Raw genomic sequence first — 26,091 nt, 5'->3', positions numbered from 1 at the left:
TGGGCCCGTGAGCCATGGCCGCTGAGCCTGTGCGTCCGGAGCCTGTGCTCCGCAACGGGAGAGGCCACAGCAGTGAGAAGCCCACGTACCGCAAAAAACAAAAACAAAACAAAAATAAATGTTTAAAGAACCTGGATTGTTGTTACTAATGTGACAGGCCCTTTTTTTTATTTCTCTCAAATGCATTTCCTGATTAGGAGTTAGGTACTTGACTTTTAAAATGTTTTCCTAAAAACAAAATAAAAAACTTACATGTTCATTGTAGAAAATTTGGATAATATAAAAAACTATGAAGGTGGTAGCAGTTGATTAACCACAAGAGTACCCATGGAACAGTATTTTTAAATACTTCTGCCCTATGTTTCCTAAGCACACAATTATTATATGGGTAGGTATATATGCCTCCTGTTAGGTATTGTACAATTATGTATACTACTTTCTAACTTAAACATTTTATTGTAATTTTTCGTGTCATTTAAAGTAATCTGTAATTTTTCTAAAGACTGCAATTGCTGGTAATGAGAATACTGAGTTAAAAATCTACAAAAATGCATGTAGAATGTTGGCTTGGCCAAAAAGTTCATTCAGGTTTTTCCATACCACCTTATGAAAAAACCGAACGAACTTTTGGGCCAACCCAGTGCAACCTAATGCTACAGCTCTGTATAAAGTAAAAAGCAAAAACTGACCCCTTTCTCTGCAACTTGCTTTTACACTTAAAATCTGATATAGTTCTTTAAGACTGTACCCTCTGGGTCTGAGTTTTAACCCAGTCAGAACAGTTTCTCCCATTTCTTCCTTCACTGATACTATGTTTAAAAAGCTAGGAGGAATTGACCTGTCTTATGAGGGTGACTCCAAAGTGTAAACTTCTGTGACCCCTGAGGCAGCCTCAGATGCACTCATTTATATCTATTCCATTTCTGTCAAGTCTTTAAAAAGAAAAAAAAAGCTTAATGAGTTACTATAAAGCAAAAACCTTGCAGTTTCTACTCAAGTTGAGAAAAATACAACTTTGACAGCAAGGTTTTCACTTTGGGATGATTCTGTGACAGTCCAGAAGTAAATGGAGTAAAATATTTAAGGAAAGAAAATGTTATTCAATGATTTTTATACCCAGTGAAACTGACAAATATAAAGGACACAGGCAAACTGTTACTAAGATGCAAGAACTGATAAACTATTTTCCAAGTTCTTTCTAAGTAATACATTAGAAGCTTGAGGGACCATAATGCCTAGAGAGATCTGGTAGAATTTTAGCATTACTAACATCACAAAAAGATAATGCCACCTATATATAATCTTACAGAAGTGTTACACATGAGTCTGATCAAGCCGTTGGTCCCAGCCTCCAATTTCTGAAAATACAAAGGACAGAAGAATATGTGGAATTATACTGAGGGTATGAAATTCTGGAAAAAACTGCAGGACAAATGCCCAGGATTCTTCAACAGATAAATTTTAAGTTAAAGGGGGACTTATAAAAAGAGCCTTAAAAGACACATCAAATTTGTTTTAATGGGTAAGACTGTAGTATGCAGGGATATACATTTAGGTAATAGAACTATTTTAAAAGGAAGAAAGTAATTTTACTGTAAAGTTAGGAGTTTTAGGGGGAGGAAAGGGATTGAGAAAGGAATGGTGCATATGGGGCTTCTGAGTTGGTATTGAGATTTTATAGAGACTTGAGCTGCTCTAGCACCTTCAGTCCGTTAAGCTGCAGTACCTTGTACTCACCCACTATTGGAGCAGGCAAAATTCTCCCTGTTGGAACTGCTTTTCTGGCATTGGTTCCCTTTTCCTTTCCAATAAATACTACCTGGGTGTTTTGGTATTTTTCAGTTTCTGGGTCTTTTAGGCTCGCGGTTGCTTCTCTTTGCTTCTCCCACAGTGATAGATACCGTGCATGTTAGCTGTTGGCTTGCCCTTAGCGTGCATTTTGGAGTTTTGGTTGGGGTGCTTTGACACCAAGTTCTGTTGTAAACGCTCTCCATGCTATGGTTATTCTTCTCATTAAAACCCGGGGTGTGGGGGGGGCTTCCCTGGTGGCGCAGTGGTTAAGAATCCGCCTGCCAATGCAGGGGACATGGGTTCAAGCCCTGGTCTGGGAAGATCCCACATGCCATGGAGCAACTAAGCCCGTGCGCCACAACTACTGAGGCTGCGCTCTAGAGCCCGCGTGCCACAACTCCTGAAGCCCATGTGCCTAGAGCCCATGCTCCGCAACAAGAGAAGCCACTGCAGTGAGAAGCCCACACACCACAACGAAGAGTAGCCCCTGCTCGCCGCAGCTAGAGGAAGCTGCGCGCAGCAGTGAAGACCCAACGGAGCCAAGTATAAATAAAATTTTTTTTTAAAGGGAGATTTTACCTGTAATTGCTATTGGTATATTTATTGTTTGTGAAAAACATTTGCTGAAAACTGGCTTAAGTCCCCACTTAGTAGCAAACCTTAAGAGCCAAGCAGAAGCATTTGAAACCAGTTAGGTCTTTTAGTAGGTTTCTGTTTTGATTCCTCTTGATGTTCTAAAACTTTCTGGTGCTCCCACTTAAGTTGAAAGGCTGTTGGTGATTCTCGCTAGCCACTGTGAGGTAAATTTTTACTGCTTAGTCAAAAAATTAACTTTATAAAGGTGTAATTTAGAAGCCAAAGTAAAGACAGGCTGTTTCTTGAATTTCAGAAAGGATAGGAGCTATACAGCTTTAAAATCAGTATGCTTATGAAATGACTAGGTATTTTAAGGGTCAGAATGGTAGTGGTCATGTATAAATGTTATACCGTCTTTTTTTTTTACATGTATGTATATATAAAACATTTTTACATAATCCAGGAAAACTAGTTTGTTATGATTATCTTGAGGATTGGAAAGTTAAACGATACTGGTATCTTTTAATTTGTTTAATTTGTTATCAGTACCTTTCAAAGGGATGAATGGGAAATAATCTTAAGAATGTTACTCTAAATCTAAGGCGGGTCCATGTTAAATCCTTTATAACTTTGGTATGGGAAGGAGCAGTAGACTGATACAAAAGCTAAAGAATGTCAAAACATCTGCACTTTAAAATGATACCATGAGTCTCCATGTAATTACAGGATTGTGCCTCTGTAACATACATAAAGATCATTTTTGTTTTGAAACGGTCTGAGGAAAGTTGTATCCTCTTCCTTGGTTCTGGTTCTTTTTTTTTTTAATTTATTTAACTTATTTATTTTTGGCTGCGTTGAGTCTTCGTTGCTGCGCGTGGGCTTTCCCTAGTTGCGGCGAGCAGGGGCTACTCTTCGTTGTGGTGCGCCGGCTTCTCATTGTGGTGGTTTCTCTTGCTGTGGAGCATGGGCTCTAGGCGCGTGGGCTTCAGTAGTCGCAGCACACAGGCTCAGTAGTTGTGGCTCACGGGCTCTAGAGTGCAGGCTCAGTAGTTGTGGCACACAGGCTTAGTTACTCCGTGGCATGTGGGATCTTCCGGGACCAGGGATCGAACCCATGTCCGCTGCATTGGTAGGCGGATTCTCAACCACTGCGCCACCAGGGAAGCCCGTCTCCTGGTTCTTTTTTGATTCACGCAGTGTTCTACCTGGTAGTTTTATCATCATCACCATCCAGCATTATTAAATGTCCCAGCTATATTTTGTATTATATTTTCACATAAATAGTAAAGAATTATTACATTTTGTAAAAAAGATGGTATTGGTACCTGAGGTATCTATGGCATACTATAAATCAGTTGAAGTACCTGGAAATAGATTATTTCCAGAGTGAATGAATTGGTTCTGTTTATTGCTTTTGTATAATAAAGTTAATTACATTTGAAGGGTAGTGTGTCAGTTGTCCACATTCATCTAGCTGAAGAAGAGTTTGCAGGCAGAGTTTGGAGTTCTGTGTATCTGCGGGAATGAGTGAGACTCATTTTAGTAAAAGCAGTGTGCAAGAAGGTGGAGTTATTGATGATAGATGGCAAGAAATAGTTAGGTTAGCATGACTGGGAAGGTGAAAAACAAGAAGTCAGTGGTAGAGAGCTTAGGGGGTTCTAATTTTCTTGAGGACTTTAAAACAGGGAGGTCACTTGGAATTAATAATGCCCAAGAACATTGTGTTGCCAATAATCGAAGAGGATTCCCCCCCCACCCCGCCCCAAGGGATAGTCTAACAGGAATATACTACAGAAGAGGAGGTTGAATTTCTATAAGGATTTATTCAGGGGGCTCTAGTCTCTGAATAGTAATATACTTGCTGCTATGAGATCCTTTTCAGTTGACTGAAAGTGGTTCAAAATAAGGTAGTAGGTAGTCACAGTGGTTCAAAATAAGAGTAGAACAGGTTTTTATCAAGGATTGTTTTGTTTTTACATCCTTTCACCTGAATGCCTTTTTTTCTCAGTTTTTCAGCTTTGTGAGGCACCTTACCATCAAAGACAATGGCCAGCAATGTTACCAACAAGACGGATCCTCGCTCCATGAACTCCCGTGTATTCATTGGGAATCTCAATACTCTTGTGGTCAAGAAATCTGATGTGGAGGCAATCTTCTCGAAATATGGCAAAATCGTGGGTTGCTCTGTTCATAAGGGTTTTGCCTTCGTTCAGTATGTTAATGAGAGAAATGCCCGGGCTGCTGTGGCAGGAGAGGATGGCAGAATGATTGCTGGCCAGGTTTTAGGTAAGGTCTGGGTTGAATTAATTTTTCATTGATTATATAATTCAGATCTGTGAGTTGTTCATGTCTTCTCTTTGTCTCCCTCTCCATAAACATAACAGTCTGAGGTGTTCTGGATGTTATGACTGACATTAGCCTAATAAAACTGTTGGGTTTATAGGTTTCATAGGCTAAAGAGGATTTTACTTACTAGGTTGTTTTGTGTTAGTAGAGACTGGATAACCCTTAGTTGGCAGTCTTGAGTAAGGTAGGGGAGATAGTGATATTTCATAAGGTACTATTGCTGCTTAAAATGGCTGTGTCTTACTGCACACAGTCGACTGGGTGAAGACAGTATAGCTTAGTCATGTGTTCTAGAGTTAGATTGCTGGGCTGTATGTTGGGGCCTCACAACTATGTGTTGGGCAGTCTACCTAGTTTGGCTGAGCCTTAATTTTTCTCGTTTGTTAAAATGAAGGTAATAGGACCTCAGTTTATTATCTGTTCTTACCTGAGGTAATAATACTTCGGAGTTGTCAGAGAAATTAGATAACTTGAGAGGATTAATTGAGATGATTCATGAGAAGCTTCTAGTTCAGTATGTTACACTCAATAAAAGGTTGTTTTAGATATTGGTTCCCCCAGTAGGGTTCTCTGATCTAGCATGTTCAGATTTTGAGAAATGAGATCTGAGCTCTGTTGAGAAACAGTTTATATTCTGAACTTTAGATCGCATTACATATGTTCAGTCCATTGCAAGTCATTCTTTAGAGCTCAGGATATTTCGTTTTTGGCCAGTGGATCGATGACCTTCAAGTTGGTTCCTGTGTCCTTGAGACCTTACTCTTCTAATATTGCATTGCTTCCTTGCTTTCTGGTACCACGAGATATTTCAGATCATCTGTGTATTTCTTGATCTATCCTGGAGTTTGTCCCTTTTTCATAAGAGTGTTGGCTCCTTTTAATGGGAGTTACTTAGAAACCTGTTATACCGGGAGTGTTTATTGTTACTGAATTTCAATTGCATCTTGGGCAGAATAGGAAACACTTACTACTTTTTTAAGAAAACAAAACGTATGCTTTTACGTGCACTTTGTACCACGGGTTCAAACAATCATACCGGTGTTTTTACCAAAGTTAAGATTACTAAATGTTATTTTAGATTTGAGGTTCATTTTATTACTGTATATTCTATTTTGGATATTGACTTAGTACAGTTTTCCTTTGATTGAACAACATGTGTTTGCACTGCGCAGATCCACTTAATACGTGGAATTTTTTTTTTTAAATAAATACGTATTACAGTATTACAGGAACGTTGGTTGAATCCCCCAATGCGGAAACACAGATAAGGAGGGCCAACTGTTAAGTTATGTGCAGATTTTCACCTGTGCAGAGGGTCAGGGCCTCAACCCCTATGTTGTTCAAGAGTCAACTATACTGTAGTTTAGAATCACATGAAATAATTACAAGGTTGTATAATCAACTTGATATATAGTTTAGTTCTGTTTCATTTTGTTATTACATTTTTAAATTGATTTAAAAATTCTGTATTTAGTTTTGTAAAATCTTAGGATTCCAAAGTCAAAACTGTAAAAAGCAAGGTTGTTAATAAACATTACATATTAAAAATTACAAATGTTTAGTGAGCCAAGAACTCTGAAGATTATTCATAAATTTAATGGTGTTTAGCAAATAGTGTACTTAAATGTCTGTTTTTCAGTCATTTAAACTGAGTTTTGGAGAGCTGGCTAGCTTTTGGCTAATTGTTTTTTGACAAATGGTCTCTTCTGTTAAAATACGAGGGAAAACATGAACTCTTTCGTAGGTAGTGAGTGGTATGGTAAGCAGCTGGGCACTCTGGCATAGGTATTTTAAAGATTATGCTGTATATGGAAACTAGGATTTTTTTTTTTTTTTTTTTTTTTTGCGTCTTTCCCTTTTCTTGGAGTGTGTATGCATGCATGTAAAGGTTGTTTACTTAAGCATCTCGCTGCTTGCACGGAATTTCTTTATTTTTTTAATAGTTTCTCCAAATAGAGTTTTGTTTGTTTTTGCTTTGTAAATTTATTTATTTATTTTTATTTTTGGCTGCATTGGGTCTTTGTGGCTGTGCACAGGCTTTTCTCTAGTTTCGGCGAGCAGGGGCTACTCCTCATTGCGGAGCGTGGGCTTCTCATTGGGTGGCTTCTCTTGTTGCAGAGCACGGGCTCTAGGTGCGCAGGCTTTAGAGCGCAGGCTCAGTACTTGTGGTGCACGGGCTTAGTTGCTCCGCGGCATGTGGGATCTTCCCAGACCAGGGCTTGAACCCGTGTCGCCTGCATTGGCAGGCGGATTCTTAGCCACTGCTCCACGAGGGCAGCCTTGCACAGTATTTCTTAAGTATTTTATATGCAGCTTTTCAGGTTATCCTATTTGTAAGGAGAATTAAAATTCCCTTTTGGGGATAATTTTGAGGGTGCCATACTTCAACCATATTAATTCATGAATTGCTATATATTTATATCTCTGAGGTCATTTACTCATCCCTAATATTTGTGCTTATTTTAAATGCACAGAATCATTTCTGGAAATGCAACTGTTGGTCACTGATACTTTTCTTCTTTGATAGTAACTGAGTGAGCCACTCTCTGAATGGTGAGAGTTTCTCATTGAAGTGTGCGAGCTGAGGGTAGAAGGTACCAGAGACAAACTTAATATGTTTTGCATAATGAATGCTTTGTTGGTACAGAACAGAGGACAAAGAAATGGAAGATTAAGTCCAAACCTTGTAAAAAATTCTTGAGCCTTTTTTATATGACAAGGAAAGGTGAGGTACATCTTTTGACCTTTGTTGATGTGTATGGCCACGTACACTTTAAAAAGCTGCAGTTTGAGGACCACCCCACTCGACCCTACCCCTCAACGGAGGTGTCATTAAAGCTTTTGTTTTTGTTTTTTCAGATATTAATCTGGCCGCAGAGCCAAAAGTGAACCGAGGAAAAGCAGGTGTGAAACGATCTGCAGCGGAGATGTACGGGTCAGTACCAGAACACCCTTCTCCGTCCCCTCTACTCAGGTCCGGAACTTTATTATTTATAACTGCATTGTGTCCATCAGTGGGCATCTTCTCTATCTGTTTTCTGGATGTGGGGAGGGTTAACTGTAGTATGTTTTATATGTGCGAAAGTAATGCTTTATTAATTTTGTGTTAATATACCTCCTTTTACCCCATATCCCAGAGAATTATTAGAATTCCCTGAGGTTTTTACTATTAAAGAGTAGTTTGGTATTTAAAGCATAAATTACAGTCCTTCAAGAGGAGTTATTTAGCTTCTAAGAAGCTGGGGAGGGAGAGAGGGAAGGAGGATGGCATAAAAATGTTTAATTTACTATTGTATTTTTCCATGTTCTTATTTTAGCTGTTATGTTGTGTGTTGACATTTTAGCAATCTTACACCTAAATTTGCAGTTTGGCCACTGAATGGCCAGTGACCTAAGGTGATTGGAATTTAGAGATCTGTTGTTTAATGATTGGGTGTTAGTTCATGCTAATCTATTGATCTATTTGTTGGGTTGGTTTAGCGTGGGTTTTTTTTTTTTTCCCATCTGCTGTTGTGAATTTACATCAACAGTTCCAAATTAATCCTCTTCGGTATTTATTTTTCAGCTCCTCTTTTGACTTGGACTATGACTTTCAACGGGATTATTATGACAGGTATGTTTAAAATGTTTTGTCTATTCCAGAAAGAAGCTGTCTAGTGAGAACCATTTTATTTTTCTATTGTGTAGTAATGTTCCATTTTGTAATAATGAATAACAGACATGTTTTCAAATAAAACCCCCTCTTTCTGCCAGAACATAATGAAAAAATACCTTCCCCAAAATCGTCAGAGGTAGACTAGCTAAGGTGACGTTTCTGTTGATTTCAAAGAATCAGTTTATATATATTGTCAGGGCAAATGTTTTAATTTGTTTGCCACATAAAAGTAAGGACTGACTTGCCTAGTGATGAAATGGGTCTAAATTAGCAGTATCATGTTCTCTTCATTATTCCCCTATTGCATACTGGCCCCTTGGTTTTGCATTGTAAGGGATTACAGCAAAACTATAAAAAATGATTCCTAACCTTAAAAATCCAATAGTCTCCTTTGAGCAAACCAACCAATACGAAATAGGATGCAATAAGCATATATAATGAATTAACAATACAGATTGCTTTAGGAGCTAATGTTGAAGTGTTTGTATTGTAGATTGGGGGTGATGATACAGTTCTAAAAGGCAGGGAGGTTGGAATAATGATTATGATTTCTTGTGCCTGCAGAATAGCATTCGTATTTGAAAAAGTCATGAGAAAATTGGTAGATGTGTGGATAGGGATAAGTTATGTATGACTTTGAGTGCATAGAAAATTTTAACAGTGTACAGTTCTACCTTCATGAGAATTGTCCTCTAAAGTTTTACTTTTAGTTGTCTTGGTGAGGCAGTGAAACTTGGACCATCCCTTTATCATCCCACTCTAAATAAGTTTGGGAAAAGCTCTTTTAAGTGAGGAATTTCAAAATTGAGTAAAAGAGTTAGAGACAGCAGAGAAGAGTGAAATCATTTAGATGTTTGCAGAAATATCTTCAAATTTCTTACCACTGCTATTTGGTGTTAAAAATTGGTGACAGCACCACTGTTGGCCTCACTTTTTAGTTTTTCAAGAGGCAAGGGAATACCTTTAATTATTCTCTGTATTGCTTGATATTATGGAGTGTCAGTGAAAAGGAATGTCTTTGACCTTCCATTCTAATCTCAGCCAGTAGAAAAAGGATTCTGATGAGTGATGGAGTAACCAAATAATAGCTGGAAATAGAGCTCATTTAAATATATACCGAGGTCTGTTGGGGAAACAAACATTTTAAGAATGGAAAAACTTCTTAGGAAAATGGTGTAGTTTTCTCTCAGAAGTCATCCTGAAGATGCTTTATTCACAAGATTAAGATATAGTTAGTAACATCCTGAATCAACTGTTAGATTCTTAAGAAGATGGGAAATTGGCTGTGAGATGTGCTGAAAACTCTGCTTCCTGTTACGTAAATGGAGGTTAAATCTGTCTACTTAGTCACTTTAGTCCTTAGTCATACCCTGAAGAACATGAAATTCACATGAATATTTCAAGACATAAACTTGACATTTCTACTACCTATTGTTATGTTAGGGAGGCAGCTGATACAGAGCAGAGAAAAGAATAATTGAGGAATCCAAAAACTTAGTGGAAAAGGTTATGACCAGAGTCATATATGTCATCTCAGTTTTCCTATCCCTAAAATGGAGATAATAATGCCTGCTAATAGAGTTGTTATGAAGACTAAAGGAACGTGGAAGACAGATTGCATTATAAAATAACCCTCAAATATTATTATGCTTTTAATCAGTCAAGAATTCCCAGTCTTTTTAGAGCATGAATATTCCTGTAATATCAAAATGAAGGGAATCATGGACACCGCACCATTCCTCTCCATAAAAACTAACATCTCTAGCATAATTAGAGTTCTTTATGTGACAGAAGTCTTCATAGTGAAATGAAGACTGATTGGTGTTTGTTTTCTAGACATGCTGTTTAGTAGTTACTTCAACTTTTTTGTTTACTCTGTGTTATGTAACTTTTTAATTCAAATACACATATATAAGAAAGTAGTATATCAGTAAAAGATAAAGACTACTTTTATAAACATAATGACAATAGCATTTATAATTAAAATAGTTAAATTAAAATAATCTCATCAGTGTTCCACAGACTGGAAATTCTTTTAGACCACAGATTTTCCAGATTGTATTTTGTGTTGTTTAGCATGTTCCTCTGCCACCTGTATTCCCTGTGAACTAGTGGGGTAGATTTGGAGGCTAGTTGAGATTCAAGTACTATTTTCTTCTTTTCTTTTCTCATTTTTGACATGGGGGAGGTGGGAGAGGAGACCAGAATATTCCATGAAGGTATTATGCACTTTAATCATCATTAGCCTGACTTTTGTTAGAAACTTTAAGAATGAAGACATTGGGTGTTTCTTAGGGAGATATATATATTTTAGATATCAGGGAGTAGGTGATTAATGATGTTTTGTTAGGAGAATTAGAGTGATTTGTATTTTTGCTTGGGTATTTGTGGGTATTGGTGATCAAGTCCCAAAGATTATAAATACTCTACCTTTAAAACTGGAGTATAATCAAATATTGAAACTTAACTGAGTCACTTATATTTTAGTATGCTGTCTTCTGAGGAGACAGCAGATTGGATTCTGTAGTCTTAACGCAAATTACCTTTTTCATAAATTATGTAAATTAGGCCTGTCTTTTTATTTGTTCTTAAGGCCATTCCTGATGTAATAGATGTTGGAAGTTCTTAGATGAGTTTAACATAAATTGCCAACATACGTGAAACTACCACTTTAGATAGAGTTGTTAATGTCATTTAGATACATTGTCAGCTCTTTCAAATATGCTATAAACTGTCATGCATAGTTTATAATTACTCACAGATTTGTTAACACATTTTTTTTTTCTGGTAGGAATACAAGGCTCAAAGTTGGGTGAATATTCATGGGGGTCTGTGTATAAAACTAGGAGAGTTGCATCAATTACCCTTGAGTACAAAACATATTGTTCATTGATGTTGAAAGTCTGATAAGTCCTATAAGCTGACAAAGATCCAGTTTGAGTTGTGTCCTGTTGAATCTTGTTGCTTCTAGGGAAATTGTTGCTGGAGTAGTTCCTGTTAGAGGACTTCTTGTGTGAAGCAGTTCCTTTGAGTGTTTTTTCTTTCAAATGCTTAAATTAATTTCTGTTTATTTTAATTCTCTTTCCACATTGATATTTAGTCATTTATTTTTGAAATTACTGATCATTAGAAGGCACATTATGCTGTTGTACTGAAAGTGTTGTAATAAAAATAATTGGCACATTGTTGGAGATAAACAGGCATTAAAGCTGTAGTTTTTGATATAGCACAGGGAACTCTACTTGATACTCTGTAATGACCTATATGGGAAAAGGGTCTAAAAAATGGAGATATATATATGTATAACTGATACACTTTGCTGTACAGCAGAAAGTAACACAACATTGTAAATCAACTCTTTTCCAATAAAAAAAACTTTTTAAAGCTATATAGTTTTTGAGGAATCTTATCTTTCACACAAGAGGATTGAAATATACTAAAAGTAGATCTGAAAGTTCTTCACTAGGCTAACACGTATGAAATTGTTTGTCACAGCTAACCTGGCAATATTCTTTTTTTTTTTTTTTTTTTTTTTTTTTGCGGTACGTGGGCCTCACTGTTGTGGCCTCTCCCGTTGCGGAGCACAGGCTCTGGGCGCGCAGGCTCAGCGGCCATGGCTCACGGGCCCAGCCGCTCCACGGCATGTGGGATCTTCCCGGACCAGGGCACGAACCTGCGTCCCCTGCATCGATTTATAAGTGTTTCTGATTTCTGCCACAAATATTTACAGTGTTTTCTTAAGTGTAAAAACATATCCATTTTTAGGAAAAGCTTTCAGATGTACTTTCTGTAATCAGTTGTAGTCCCGCTTTTCTTTCCCTTATAAGATCACCCAGGGAAAATGTTTTGGAATTACAGAGTGGTGATGATAGCAGAAATTTGTGAGAATACTAACAATCACTGAGTTGTACATATTCAAAGGGTTTATTTTGTGCTTTGGTATGCGAATTGTGTCTCAATTTGAATAAAAGAAATACCAGTTATGGACAGTGGAGTAATTCTTTCTCAGTCATTCTTCTATAAAGAACTTGGGAGCGCTTACTTAGTCAGATTTGATAATAGGCTATAGTATGATAGCTGAGACATGTTAAACACCTGGTAAACAAAAGATCTGGTTCAAAAGGACTCTGGTTTTAGTTCCGTGGTCTTTGAGGATTTTATATTACATAACTTATCATAAGTTGCATATGGATAATAATGTCAACAGTGTATAAGTGACTGAACTGTGAAGTTGTTCCACTAGAGATTTTTCAGAGTGCAGTTATTACTCCACATATAAATATATTAAGTAAATATTGCTAGTACACCATGAATAGAGGAATGAAGTAAATCTATAAGCAGATCAAATATGGCACATGCATGATATGTACTATATTATACAGTAAAGAAAGTGCTATGAAATTAATAGGGGCTGCTATGTGTCTTGCTTTGTACAGGATTGTCTCATAGAAAGATGAATTGTGTTGCCCTTTGGGGAGCTATAAGCTCCCCTGTTAAAATTTAAAGAGCTCCAGGTAGTTTCACAAAGGGCAGTATTTGAACCTGCCTTTGGTATTAAGCAGGAGGTTTTTTAGGCAGATAGGGTGAGGGTACATCTCTAATAAAGATACACAGTTATGAATATCCTTAGCATATTTGGGGAAGCAGCCAGCTGTGACTGGAAAGAATGTTGGTCGTCAAGGGCATATTTAGTTGTGTCATATTAGCAGTGATGTCTTATAAACAACCCCATGACTAGAAAAGAGAAACTGGAGGAGGAAAAGATGTGTAGTTACCATTGTAAATGTTGGAATGGGGAGAAATTTCTGAGGTAGACTGCTCTTGGCATGATTTATTGGGTCAAAGTTATGAGAACAGGTGCCTTGTAGGGAGAAAATAGTCAAGTAAAGCTGAGATTTTTATCTTTTATGACTAGAATTATGCCATTAAAGGCATAACCTTTTTTGCTAAGTGACAAGTGTTTGGAAGCTTTGAGTTGTTAGAATTTTGGGAAATAAGCAATTTTGTTGATACTTACCCTACAGATCTTTTCCACTAAGGTATGCTGGTGGTAGAGAGTGGAGAAAAGAAGTTGAGGTGGGGGAACCTCCATTGAAATGCAAGACAGGGAAAAGAGGCTGACCATCATATTCCTTAAACTAATATTTGAGCCCTTATTTTGTTCTATGCATACAGTGTTTTAGGTTTTGAATTAAGAAGTCAAAAAATACAGTATATGGATTGGAGGCACCACCACCCATCTTATTGGTGTTAGAGGCGCTGTCTTCTTGGCTCCCTCCTTTTCTTCCAATTTTCTGATATTCCTGAGCAACACTGGACCCAAGAGATGGGCTTTGTATGTGTGTATGAAGGAAGAGTACATGAAATATTTAAGTTTTGGAGAATTGAGTGCAACCATCTGCTTGGAAAGGACATGTGATTCAGAGAGCAAGAGGGTTCTTGGCTACTTGAAAAAGCTAAGAGATGCCTCTTTAGGTGACAGTTTAGATGTCATTTTAGGCATAGGGTGAAATTTTTCATTTGCTTAGAGCCCTTTTGTTGGTTCTTTCTTTCTTACGGGAACCTGATCATGTTGTAGTTGGCAGAAAGATTTTAGATGAGTGCATATATTAGTATGACTATACTTTGAACATAAATGTGATATTATTGGACTTAAATTTGTGTCCTGGACTCTCGTTGAGTAAGTGGGAGATATTTATTTGAAGGGGAAGCATTTGAGTCTAGATCAGAGAATCTGCTTTGGCTCTTAATTAAGTGGTGTTTTGGGTACATTATTACCTAATGGAAAGGAAACCTCTGCTGTTTTAGGAATCTACTTCAGGACATTCTCCATCCAGGTATACTTTGTCAAGCTCCTTGATGTTAATTTTTTCTCTTTTTAAAACCTAGCTTTGTTGAGATGTAATTCATTTTAAAGTATACAGTTCAATTTATATATTCAGAGTTGTGCAGTCATGACCATGATCTAATTTTAGAACATTTTATCACCCCAAAAATAAACAGCTTACTAGCAGTTGTTCCCTATTCTTCCTCTATCCCAAGGCATAGCATCCGCTTTCTATCTATAAATTTGCCTATTGTGGACATTTCATGTCAGAGGAATCATATGAGATGTGCATTTGTGACCAGTTTCTTCCGTGAATTTTTCACAGTTCATCCATGTTACACCCTGTATTAGTACTTCATTCCTTTTTATTGTTGAATTATATTCCATTGCATGGATAATACCACATTCTGTTTATCCATTCATCAGTTGGTAGACTTTTGAGATGTTTCCAGATTTTGAATAATGCTGCTCTGAACATTGGTATATACATTTTTGCATGGGCATATGTTTTCATTTCTCTTGGGTGTGTACCTAGGAGTAGAATTGCTGGGTCTTAACGATAATTCTGTTTAACTTTTGGGGGGACTGTCATACTGTCTTCCAAAGCATCTGTACCATTTTACCTTCCTATCAGCCATGTTATGAGGGTTTTAATTTCTCCACATCCTTGCAAACATTTGTTTTATTATGTATCTTTGTTGTTTATTCTAGTGTGAGGATTATCCTATTGTGATTTTGATTTGTATTTTCTTAAAAGCTGATGTTGGGTTTTCATGTGCTAATTGCCTGTTTGTTCATCTTTGGAGAAATGTGTTCAGATCCTTTGCCCAGTTTTATATTGGGTAAAGCTTTTTCATATATTCTGGATGTAAGTCTCTGGATACAGTACCTAATATCATTTTTGAAGTTTATTATTACTCTTTTTAGCTTTTTTTTATAGTTTCACCATTTTGCTTTGTGCTCATAGGAGATGTGTAACTATCAATTTATACTAAGGACATTTAGCTAGTTTGTTTTTGTTATAGACTTAAAGTTATAGAATTCTAGGCTCTCTTTGGAAATTACATATAGGTATAGGTATAGGTATGGAAGGAACAAACCAGAACAGCGCTGTCCAATACAACTTTGTGTGATGATTCTATATGTGCACTATTGTTGTGGTAGACAGCCACATATGGGAAATGTGGCTAACATGACTGCAGAACTGAATTTTAAATTTGTTTTAAATTATCCACACATGGCCAGTCACTACTCAGCTGGACAGTACACGTTTGGAGTGCTACAAAGTTAGTCCTAACTAGGTATAACAAATTTTGAGTAGTGTTCAGTATCAGAAATATAATGAGTAAAGACTGTTCTTCCGGAAGTTAGAGAACCCAGACTGTAGTTTTGAAACAAAGCTGTTGGGAATAGTGAAAGAATATCCAGGAAACTAATGTTATTTTTCAAGGAAAGAAAGAGGACATATCCTTTTGATAAACAGGATAAGATTATACTTTGATACCCTCTTAAACTGTAATCCAAGGAATAAGAAACAGAGTCTACCAAATCGAATTTGACTTGTTTAGGTGGATAAACTTTTTTTCCAGGATCTTTATTACTTTACAGTGATAAGTGTGTTATTACTGTGAGATTAGTGGAGTTTAGCAAGGGGAACAGATTAATAGGGTACAAAAAGTATAATAGCAGGAGAAACTCATCTATGGAAGATTGTCTTTGTGATTTCCTTACAGGAAGCATGGCATAATAGGCTCAAATTACATACATTATAGGCACAAGATCTGATTTTTATTTTGTAATAAATAGCTTGAAAAAGGATTCAGTTTTGTGGTAGATTATTATTCAAGTTTTGTTTGGTTTTCTTAGGGAAAAACTCTCCCAATAGTCTCTATAAAGCTAGAAAAAAGGCAGACTGATCCTACTGGCTTTCCTTAAATGGGTAGGTTTGGTTTGTTATCTGTTGTTGATAATGTTGCTTGTGATAAATTCTTTCCTAGAGGCCAATTTAGGAAAGTCATTTATTTTCTCAACAAGTATTTGTTAAGATCTTATTATGAGGCATTGTTGTGTGTACCAGGGGTACTAGTGGAAAATAGATGGTCTCAGAGAAGATGAATGTGTTGAACACATATAGAGCACTGTTAAGATGTTGTGTATCTTTAGTTTTTACTCTGAATGAGGGGAAGGCCATTGGAGAGTTGTGAGCAGAAAGGATCTTAATTGTAATGTTTTAACAAGATTATTCTGAAAATAGATAATAAGTGGATGATGGAATTATCTAGACAATCATTTGGGGAAGGATCAGGGAGGTGACGGTGGGAATGGTGAGAAGTAGTTGAACTTTGAAGTTAATGCAGACAGATTTGCTTCCAGATCTATGTGAGGGCTAAGAGAGGAATCAAAGATGTCACCAAAGTTTTGGCTTGGAATTTATAGAAACAGTGGATAGGGAAAGAACATAGAAGGAACCAGGGTGAGGGGTGAATATAACAGATGAGTTGTGGACATGTTAATTTAACCTCCTTATTAGATATCCACTTTGAGAGATGTAAAGTAGGCAGTAGCAAGTGTGGAAATCATTGGTGATAAGGGTAGGTTTTGATAATGGTGGGGGCACAAAACTTTACAAGGAGATTCAAGAGAGAATGGAAAGACAGAAATTGTGGAGACAACTTAGAAAACTTTTTAAATATATATATATACATATATATATATATATGTATATATATATATATACAGTAAAATCTACTCTTTCGGTGTACAGTTTTTACATGTGTACCCATGTATCTACCAGTACAGTCAAGATATAGGTAGTTTCATACCTCCAAAAATTCGCCATGAAGCTCCTTTATAGTCAGCTCTTCCCTCTACCCTATTCCCCTGGCAACCACAAATCTGTTTTCTCAGACAACTCCTTAAAAGAAATTGTATTGTAAGTGAAAAGAGAGAATTGTACTCTGACCTGGGTTGATAATATGAGAATATAGGAATGAATGAGCTTATATGTTCCTAACTTACTGTTTATAAACAGTATTTTTCATAAATACTGTTTTTAATTTCAGCTTTTTAAAAAGTAAAAATTGGACCACACTGAGTTTAAGACATTATCTTTTGGAAATATCCAAAGTGACATTTGGGAATGTTTGTTGAGGACATCATGATAAATGAGTAATAGTATAATTCTTTGGAAATTGAGGAGTCTTGAAAAGATTATCACCTGGATGGAAAGTTTTATAAACAGAAGCAAAGCCAGGGATTAAAAAGGGTTTTTTCTTAATATTTTCTTGGATCCAGTCCTGTTTCTAAAAAGATTTATTTAGGACTCAAAGCAATCTGCATTTTATCGCCCAGATTATTTTTTTCAAGTGAATTTTCAAATTGCCTTCCTATGAAACATATAGTTTTATGTTAACATAGCTTCCCAATGAATCCATCAAGAAAGTTCAATATAGTTGCTTAATTTTAAGAAGCAACTTTTCATATTTTAAAAGTTGTGAGATTGGATGCATCTTAAAATGAGTATGTACATTCAGTATTTTTTCCCTCTATTGCAAAACTGTTTGTAAAAATCAGTGGGACAATTTTTAATCAAATGTATCTTTGAATTTGCAAAAATATCTCTAAATACTAATATCAACAGTTCTTTTCAAAAGAAGATTGCAGAACCAATTATTGATTGCTTCCATTGGTTCTACATATATAGAGGCTGTTGATTCCTGCTCTTTGTAAGCAGCAGTGCATGTGGTGTTCCCCAACCTTTGGGCAAGGTTCTTAAACCTTACAGAGATACTAATAACCTCTTTTATGTGTTTTTTCCCCCTTTCGTTAAAGAATTGTTATTTAATTGAATTTTGATAGTTTGGGTGACCTTATATATTGAATGAATCCTGTACAGCAGACTGGTTTATCATTCAGTCCCTTTATCATTTAGATTAGAAGTACTTGCTGTTACTACTTTTATCTGTCATACAGATAATCTGTATCCTTAAATGGACCATAAAGGGCAACTTGAAGAAAGTTAAGGACCATAAAGTGCAACTATGCAAATTTACCTTGGTAATTGGCACTCTATCTGCAAATTGTATTAGCAAAACAAGTGTTAATTAACCCTTGTATCTAGTTTGGCTTCTCCCAGACTCCTCAAGGCAACATTTGTGGAGGGGTGCCTACAAATAACAATTAGAAATTGTCTCTTAACTTAGAAATAAAACACAAATTTTAAGAATTTCGCTAGTTTATTTTAAAGCTCAACAGGATGAATTCCAACTACATCATGAAGATGGGTTTTGAGGGTCAGTATTTGACATAACACAGTTTTATATTTTCATTTTAATGTAAACCTGAATTAAACATGTCACATTGTCATTTTTTGCACTTCTTTTCCCTTATGTAGTTAAAGTCAGTAGTCTACACATTTGTAAAATAAAGCTTTGACATTTAAAGAAATATATACTATTAAAATTAGATTAGGGTGAACTTTTAAAAAAATTAGTTTTTAATAAGTTTATATATTAGAATTGTTTACCATAGTCTTCAATAATAAATTTAAGATAATTTCATTGTGTTAATTACTAAAAAAGAATGGTAAGATATAAAGTCTACTTGATGGGGTTGTACCGTCAATATAATCCGGCAAAAGTTTTGGTAGTTTTAAAAAAGATTGGAAAATAGTTACCTAAATCATTCAAATATGGTTTCTCAGAAGGTTTTATAAAGAGTGAGGAAGAAATATCCAGGAATACATTTATAATGTTCAAAGATGCCAATTATTGAAGGCCTTGATTCTTGGAACAGTTTTTTAAATTCTGGTATTCATGAGTATCAGTAGTTGATATTCTGCTTGTGCAGTATAATGCTTCAGTCCACACAAGGCCAAAGATAAATTTTGTAAAGTCCTTTTCTACAAAACTGTACAGCATAATGTTACATAAGTGGCGTGTTCTGAAGGTTTACTCCGGATGATACACTGGGAAACTTAAAATTGAAATTGTAGAAGCTGTAGATTGTTTTAAGTCAGAGCATTCACAGAATTTTAGCAGACAATTTCAGGGGGTCTCAGACATTGTAAAGCCCCAAAACATAGTACCCTATAAAATCAGTCCCTTTTCTAGGAAAATCAAAGGTAATGAGGAAGAACCTTCATCTTGAAATTTTTCTGTTGTAGATGAAAAATAATGAAGTGGAAGAAAAAGTATCTCCTAACCCTTGAATGAAATTATAATGAGATTGCATGTTTAAAGTGAATTTGATGAATCAGTATTGTCGGGGGGGTGATCTTACTAGATTGCTCTCACCTATAAATTATTTCACATTATGGCATTTATTATTCACATTTTTTTGTGGGCAACAATACCTGAAAATAAGCTGGTTTTCAGAATTTGATAATGAATATGCCTAAAATTATTTTTTATCCAATTTTTAAGAGTGGAAACAGTTATGGTACATTAAATAAACATTCAGGAGAACGTAGGTTTTTACTAATACTTTTTTTTTTGCTGCATTGGTTCTTTGTTGCTGCGTGTGGGCTTTCTCTAGTTGCAGCGAGTGGGGGCTACTCTTCCTTGCGGCTTCTTATTGCGGTGGCTTCTCTTGTTGCAGAGCACGGGCTCTAGGTGCGTGGGCTTCAGTAGTTGTGGCGCACAGGCTTAGTTGGTCCGCAGCATGTGGGATCTTCCCAGACCAGGGCTTGAACCTGTGTCCCTTGCATTGGCAGGTGGATTCTTAACCACTGCACCACCAGGGAAGCCCACTAATACTTTATTCTAGTTGTTTCTATCAATACTTTCGTAGTGGTTGAAATGTATTATTATTAATCAGGGTTTTTGAGGCCGAAGATCACTATGTGTTACATCTAGTTAAGAAGCTTGCCTTTGAAAACCTGTACATTTAATAAATGCCTTGTAATGCTTATGTTTTAGCTTGGAGATTAGGATAGAGGGGTTTTTTTTTGTTTTTTTTTTTTTTTTGGCTTATCTGTTTATGTTATTAGCTAATGTGTGTCCAGAAATGTTTTAATTTCTTTAAAGTGGTATTTTAATAGCCTTTTATTTCTGACTAGTTTTTATACCAACACTTAGTGTCCAGATTTCTGATTCAGGGTGCAGCCATAATTCTCTTAGTGTTGAGTGTTTGTTCCTCTGGTAATAGTGAAACTTTCATGAAGACTTTTTAATGACTTGGGCTTTATCATTTTGATGCCTCCTGTGATTTATTGTATAGCTTTCCTGTGAGGAAAATGGTTACTTAATTTGTAGCTGGTTCTTGACGCTTTTATACTGAGCTTCCTCTTATTTATTTCTTTGACTTTAAGGGTTATCACAGTAGGTATGGTTTTTCTCTTTGTGTTTTTGCCTCATGTTTTCACATTGATGCACTTTGGCATTTTATAAGGCAAGGTCTACTTAAACTTCCTTAGAGGAATCTTTGTGAGTTTTTTGAGAGCCCATTTTTGCTTAACCAGCAATTAAGTTCAAGTTCTGTGGCACTAAAAAGCATTGCCAGTTGATCTTTTAAAACACGTTTTTCTTTAGAGAACTAGCGCGTTTGACTTCCATTTGTGTTCAGGAGGCCATTACATAGATTGAAAGTAGACTATATTTCTTCATTTTTGTTATGGCGATTTACCCCAGTTAGATGAACTAGTATGGTTCAAAAGGAAATTCCAGTGCCTTGGAGTGTAGGGAATGTGGAATGGCTAGATCATTGGTTTGGAGACTGATGCCAGTGAGAGTGAGACGATTGGAAGGTAGGTTAGATCTCTGAATTCAACAGGGCTGAGGCATGAGATGTTTCTTCATACCTAAAGATGTGGATAACTCACTTTTTTACCCCCAGAAATTGTACAAAGTAGCATCACCTTACACAAAGGAAAGTAGTTTCTGAACACTGATATTTTATAGTTTCTGGATCATTATACTTTGGAAAATTTTGGGCCAGAAGATGAAAAGCTTTACATAAAAATGGAAGGAAGTAGTGATGATAAAGAGTTACTGTTGGGGACTTGCCTGGTGGCCAAAAAACCGAAACATAAAACAGAAGCAATATTGTAACAAATTCAATAAAGACTTTAAAAGTTGTCCACATCAAAAAAAATCCTGGCGCAGTGGTTGAGAATCTGCCTGCCAATGCAGGGGACACGGGTTCGAGCCCTGGTCTGGGAAGATCCCACATGCCGCGGAGCAACTAGGCCTGTGTGCCACAACTACTGAGCCTGTGCGTCTGGAGCTTGTGCTCCGCAACAGGAGAGGCCGCAACAGTGAGAGGCCCACGCACCGCGATGAAGAGTGGCCCCTGCTCACCGCAAATAGAGAAAGCCCACACACAGAAACGAAGACCCAACACAGCCATAAATAAACAAACAAACAAGCAAGCCAACCAACCCAACACAGCCATAAATAAACAAACAAACAAACCTACCTACCTACCTAAAAAAAAAATTTTAACTGTTATTAGGTATCTCGTTGAATTATAAAATTTCAAAGCTTTGCGGTTAGGCAGAGCAACAGTTGGTGGGTTGTTAAGTTAATAGCCAAAAAGGTGCAGAACTAGAATTGTAAGTTTTTTTCCTACAGGTATGTCTTAGCTTCATATGCTGCCACAGGCTTTTGTAAAAGTAACAGCATGGAATAAAGAGACTTTCTAGAACCTGATGTCCATGTGGGAAGTTTTTTTGTTGTATTTTGATTTTTCTCTTTACAAATGGAAGCAACAATACCAGGCCATCACTTTGGTATATCTTTAGCAATCACTGGGATACTTATCCAGTGGAAGCAGCAGTTGAACAATCAGTGATTTTTGAAAGCTAAATGTGTGCTAGGCAGTAGTGAATAGTGGACAAGATAGACAGTATTCTTTGTCCTTTTGGAGCTTTGAGTGGAGAGTATGCTAAATGTTGTTAGAATTGATAATGCTGTGTATACCCAGCTAACACATGAAATACCGGTTTCTATAGGCCAAAAATGGTTAATATTGGCAATTTTATATGGTTTAATGTAATATTACAAACTAGTGATAATTATTTGTATGCTTCCGTGGGTGAAAAGATCAGGGATTTAGTGACCAATAGCTCTGTTTGCAGACTTAGTTAATTGCAGTCTTTTGTAAGTACTTTATTTGGCTTATATGGATTGCTTATTGTAGTATATATGTGAAAAGAATAAGATCAAGGTAAAGGCCATTCATTGTAAAAAGTAATGTTCTGTTAATACTGCCATTGTACACAAACCTTTTATTTCCAGTGCTTTTATTTCCAGCCAACCATATCATTGGATATGTGTGTATATATGTAGTATTTTCTTGAAGAAAAGTAGCTGCAGTATTAAAAATATCAAAGAGTAAATTGGCCTTTTGAATGAAATTAACTTAGCATAAAGAAATAATTGCGGAACAATGGACAATGATTTATCATTTTATAAGGACACCATTGTTGGATTCTTCCTGACTTATTTTTAGTTGTGAAGGAATTCTGTTTTCCTTTTATCCAATAGGATGTACAGTTACCCAGCACGTGTTCCTCCTCCTCCTCCTATTGCTCGGGCTGTAGTGCCCTCAAAACGCCAGCGTGTATCAGGAAACACCTCACGAAGGGGCAAAAGTGGCTTCAATTCTAAGAGTGGACAGCGGGGATCTTCTAAGTCTGGAAAGTGTATGTATTATTGCAGCTTTGTGATTCTGATATTTCTTGTATGTTGAAATATGGAAATTAGTGCAGTTAATAATGTTCAGGTTTTGTACAAATAACTTTGCATAATCAAAATAATAGAAGATGAGAAAATAGTGATTAAGGGGCCAACTCTAGGCAGCCTTCTATCCTTAAGACCGTGGTAATTTGAAAAAAGTCATTAGATTTTAGGGAGTTGAGGGGCACCCATTCATTGTGTAAAATATGTTGGTAAAGTGCTTTTAAAATAGAATTGAGGTCTTTAGCAGACCTACAAAGTAAGAATGCTGTTGCTAAGGAAATAGGCACATTAGATTCAATTTTCAGCTACCAACTAAAAGATCGGTGGACCCCATAACTAGGACAGTCTGGTATAGGCTCCATTTCTCTCCAAGGATCTCCTGTTGACTACTGTTGCATAGTCTAGTGGGGAAGTGTGTTTGGTTAACTGGTAGCTTCTGGTACATTTGATTCTAATCTAGGGTTTTGTTTGTATTAAAGTGAAAGGAGATGACCTTCAGGCCATTAAGAAGGAGTTGACTCAGATAAAACAAAAAGTGGATTCTCTACTGGAAAACCTGGAAAAAATCGAAAAGGAACAGAGCAAACAAGGAGGTAAATGGTGCTTTTTGCTTGTTGGGTGTAAAGTAGAGGTAGCTATCTAAGAGAGTTGAAAGTGTATGTTGGAATAGTGGGATATAAAGCAGTTTAATGTGAAACTTGTGGAATTTGAATTGGGAAGGGCATTTGTGTGGGAGGATATAGACTTGTGCTGCAGTTCTATTATGATCATCAGTGGGGATTGTCTACATTCTGTGGACATTACTTGCCCCTAGACAGACTTGTCCTTCTCATCCCCAGTAGAGATGAAGAATGATAAGTCAGAAGAGGAGCAGAGCAGCAGCTCCCTGAAGAAAGAGGAGACTAATGTGAAGATGGAGTCTGAGGGGGGTGCAGATGACTCTGCTGAGGAGGGGGACCTACTGGATGATGATGATAATGAAGATCGGGGGGATGACCAGGTGAAAACCACGGGAAAGGAAAGAAAGAGGTGGTGGAGGGGGGATCAGGGACACATGGAGTGCCTCTAACTCCATCCTATTTGTGTCTGTTTCTCACAGCTGGAGTTGATCAAGGATGATGAAAAAGAGGCTGAGGAAGGAGAGGATGACAGAGACAGCGCCAATGGCGAGGATGACTCTTAAGCACATAGTGGGGTTTAGAAATCTTGTCCCATTATTTCTTTACCTAGGCGCTTGTCTAAGATCAAAATTTTCACCAGATCCTCTCCCCTAGTATCTTCAGCACATGCTCACTGTTGTCCCCATCCTTGTCCTTCCCATGTTCATTAATTCACATTGCCCTGCGCCTAGTCCCGTTTTCACTTCCTTTGATGCTCCTAGTAGTTAAGTCTTACCCTGTAATTTTTGCTTTTAATTTTGATACCTCTTTATGACTTAACAATAAAAAGGATGTATGGTTTTTATCAACTGTCTCCAAAATAATCTCTTGTTATGCAGGGAGTACAGTTCTTTCCATTCATACATGAGTTCAGTAGTTGCTTCCCTAACTACAAAGGCAGTCTCATTAGTTGAGTAGCACCTAAGAGCAGCTTTGAATTAGAGGTATGCGTGTTATACCCCACATAAGAGTGCTGTGTGGGGCTGTTCAACACAAATGTAACAATGTATTTTTGTGAATGAGAGTTGGCATGTCAAATGGATTCTCTAGAAAAATAATTAGTGTAATAGTCTTTAAGATTTGTTTTCTAAAGTTGATACTGTGGGTTATTTTTGTGAATAGCCTGATGTTTGGGACCTTTTTTTCTCAAAATAAACAAGTCCTTATTAAACCAGGAATTTGGAGAAAAAATAAACACCCTGGTTTTTTATTTTTGTATTTTATAATTGTTTACTTAATTCTTTGTTTCACAGCGGCCTCCACAAAACCCCTAGAATATACTAGATAAATTTTTCTTTGAGTCATAATTATTATGCATACCAACATAACACTACTCAAATTATGTTTCATTGGGCTGGGTGTTGAATTAAGGAGACAAGTAACTTTGATGTGAAGTGGAGATTCTTTTGCGAAAATGGCTTTTAGATCCTAATGGAAAAGTTCGGAAACTGCATTAAGCCGTTTCTTCAATGCTTTGTGGTCTAGTTGGCACCTTTTTTGAGATTTTTTTGTCGTGTGCTGAACTGTTTCAACCTTAAATAGAAAGAGACTCAAACATGTCAAGATTTTAGGAAAAGTGAAACAACTGGATAATAAAACCTGTATTTTCTTCCATTTTGTTCTTTTAATTGCTGTTTATAGCCCCAGTTACCAAATGGATTCTGAGTCTGTGCCTCAGTGTTACTGAAAATAGGAGAGCTTTTTATTTCCTGGTCTTTGGTAGCCTGTGCCTTCCTAGGTAACTGAGGACACAGAGTTACACATTTATTTCACTTTCAATTAATTCAATCCATATAAACTAATTTCAGGCATGGTACTAGTTAGCACCCAAACTTGTAAGGCTGAACTTATTAAACAGCTTTCAGTTTTGTGATGCTTGCCTTGTCCTGAAAGGTCCAGTTTATTTGTTTTATACTTCAGTTTTTCCTGCAGAGCAGGACAAAAACAGTTAGTTTTGGGCTGTTATCACTCACACAAACCTTGGATTCCCCAGAAAGTTGCTGCTGTTTCAAAGGCGTTTGTATACAACCTAGTATGGGCAGAAGTCATATCCTATTTATAAAGATTTCATAAGTCATTTTATATAATAGGTGACAAAGTAGAATAGAAGGGAAAGGCTGATCTGTGGACTGCCCTTGGATCTCAGATTCACAGTATATACGTAGCTTTTGTGTGATGATTTGGTCAAAAATACTTTTAACCACTTTGTTTTCTGATCTTATATGTTCTCATATGTTATACACACTCACTTTTAGCACATAACTGATGACAAGAAAGTAAACTAGATGCTTAGAAGAGGAGTCAAAGTTCTAAGACTAAGATGCTAATAAAACCTGTTTGAGATTATGTTAGCCATCAGTATTTAGAAGTAGTGGACCAATTAGCCCAGGCATGCAAGTGTCTATTTTTAATTGCATATGAAACCAAGTATTGAAAAAATTGTGGAAAGCTCAAAACAAAGTAAAATACGGTGATGCGTTTGTTTGGATATAAAATTTAGAATGATGGGTTTTCTCAGTAAGCCATGAAATCTAAGAAAATAGCCTGGAAGATTTT

General features: G+C 36.6%; 1 protein-coding gene across 6 annotated transcripts; it reads left to right on the top strand.

Annotated features, from left to right (window-relative positions):
• Positions 1-4,397: 4,397 nt before the first annotated feature.
• Positions 4,398-24,745, top strand: HNRNPC (heterogeneous nuclear ribonucleoprotein C; the record flags this gene model as incomplete). Of its 6 annotated transcripts, none has more annotated exons than XM_079701329.1 (7): positions 4,398-4,653; positions 7,573-7,687; positions 8,279-8,326; positions 22,682-22,839; positions 23,356-23,469; positions 23,716-23,876; positions 23,976-24,745. In XM_079701329.1, 7 exons carry the CDS (start codon positions 4,413-4,415, stop codon positions 24,057-24,059), a joined length of 921 nt encoding a protein of 306 aa, XP_079557455.1. In that variant the 3' UTR covers positions 24,060-24,745. The 6 variants fall into 6 exon arrangements, with proteins under 6 accessions (XP_079557455.1, XP_079557454.1, XP_079557453.1 ...); XM_079701328.1 differs by having other exon boundaries at positions 4,413-4,653; positions 7,573-7,648; positions 23,719-23,876; XM_079701327.1 differs by having other exon boundaries at positions 4,413-4,653; positions 7,573-7,648.
• Positions 24,746-26,091: the final 1,346 nt, after the last annotated feature.

This window comes from Hyperoodon ampullatus (assembly GCF_949752795.1).
Source record: "Hyperoodon ampullatus genome assembly, chromosome: 3".
Lineage (NCBI taxonomy): Eukaryota > Metazoa > Chordata > Mammalia > Artiodactyla > Ziphiidae > Hyperoodon > Hyperoodon ampullatus.
The sequence above is the reverse complement of the archived record's forward strand: the minus strand, read 5'-3'. Positions and strand labels throughout refer to the sequence as shown.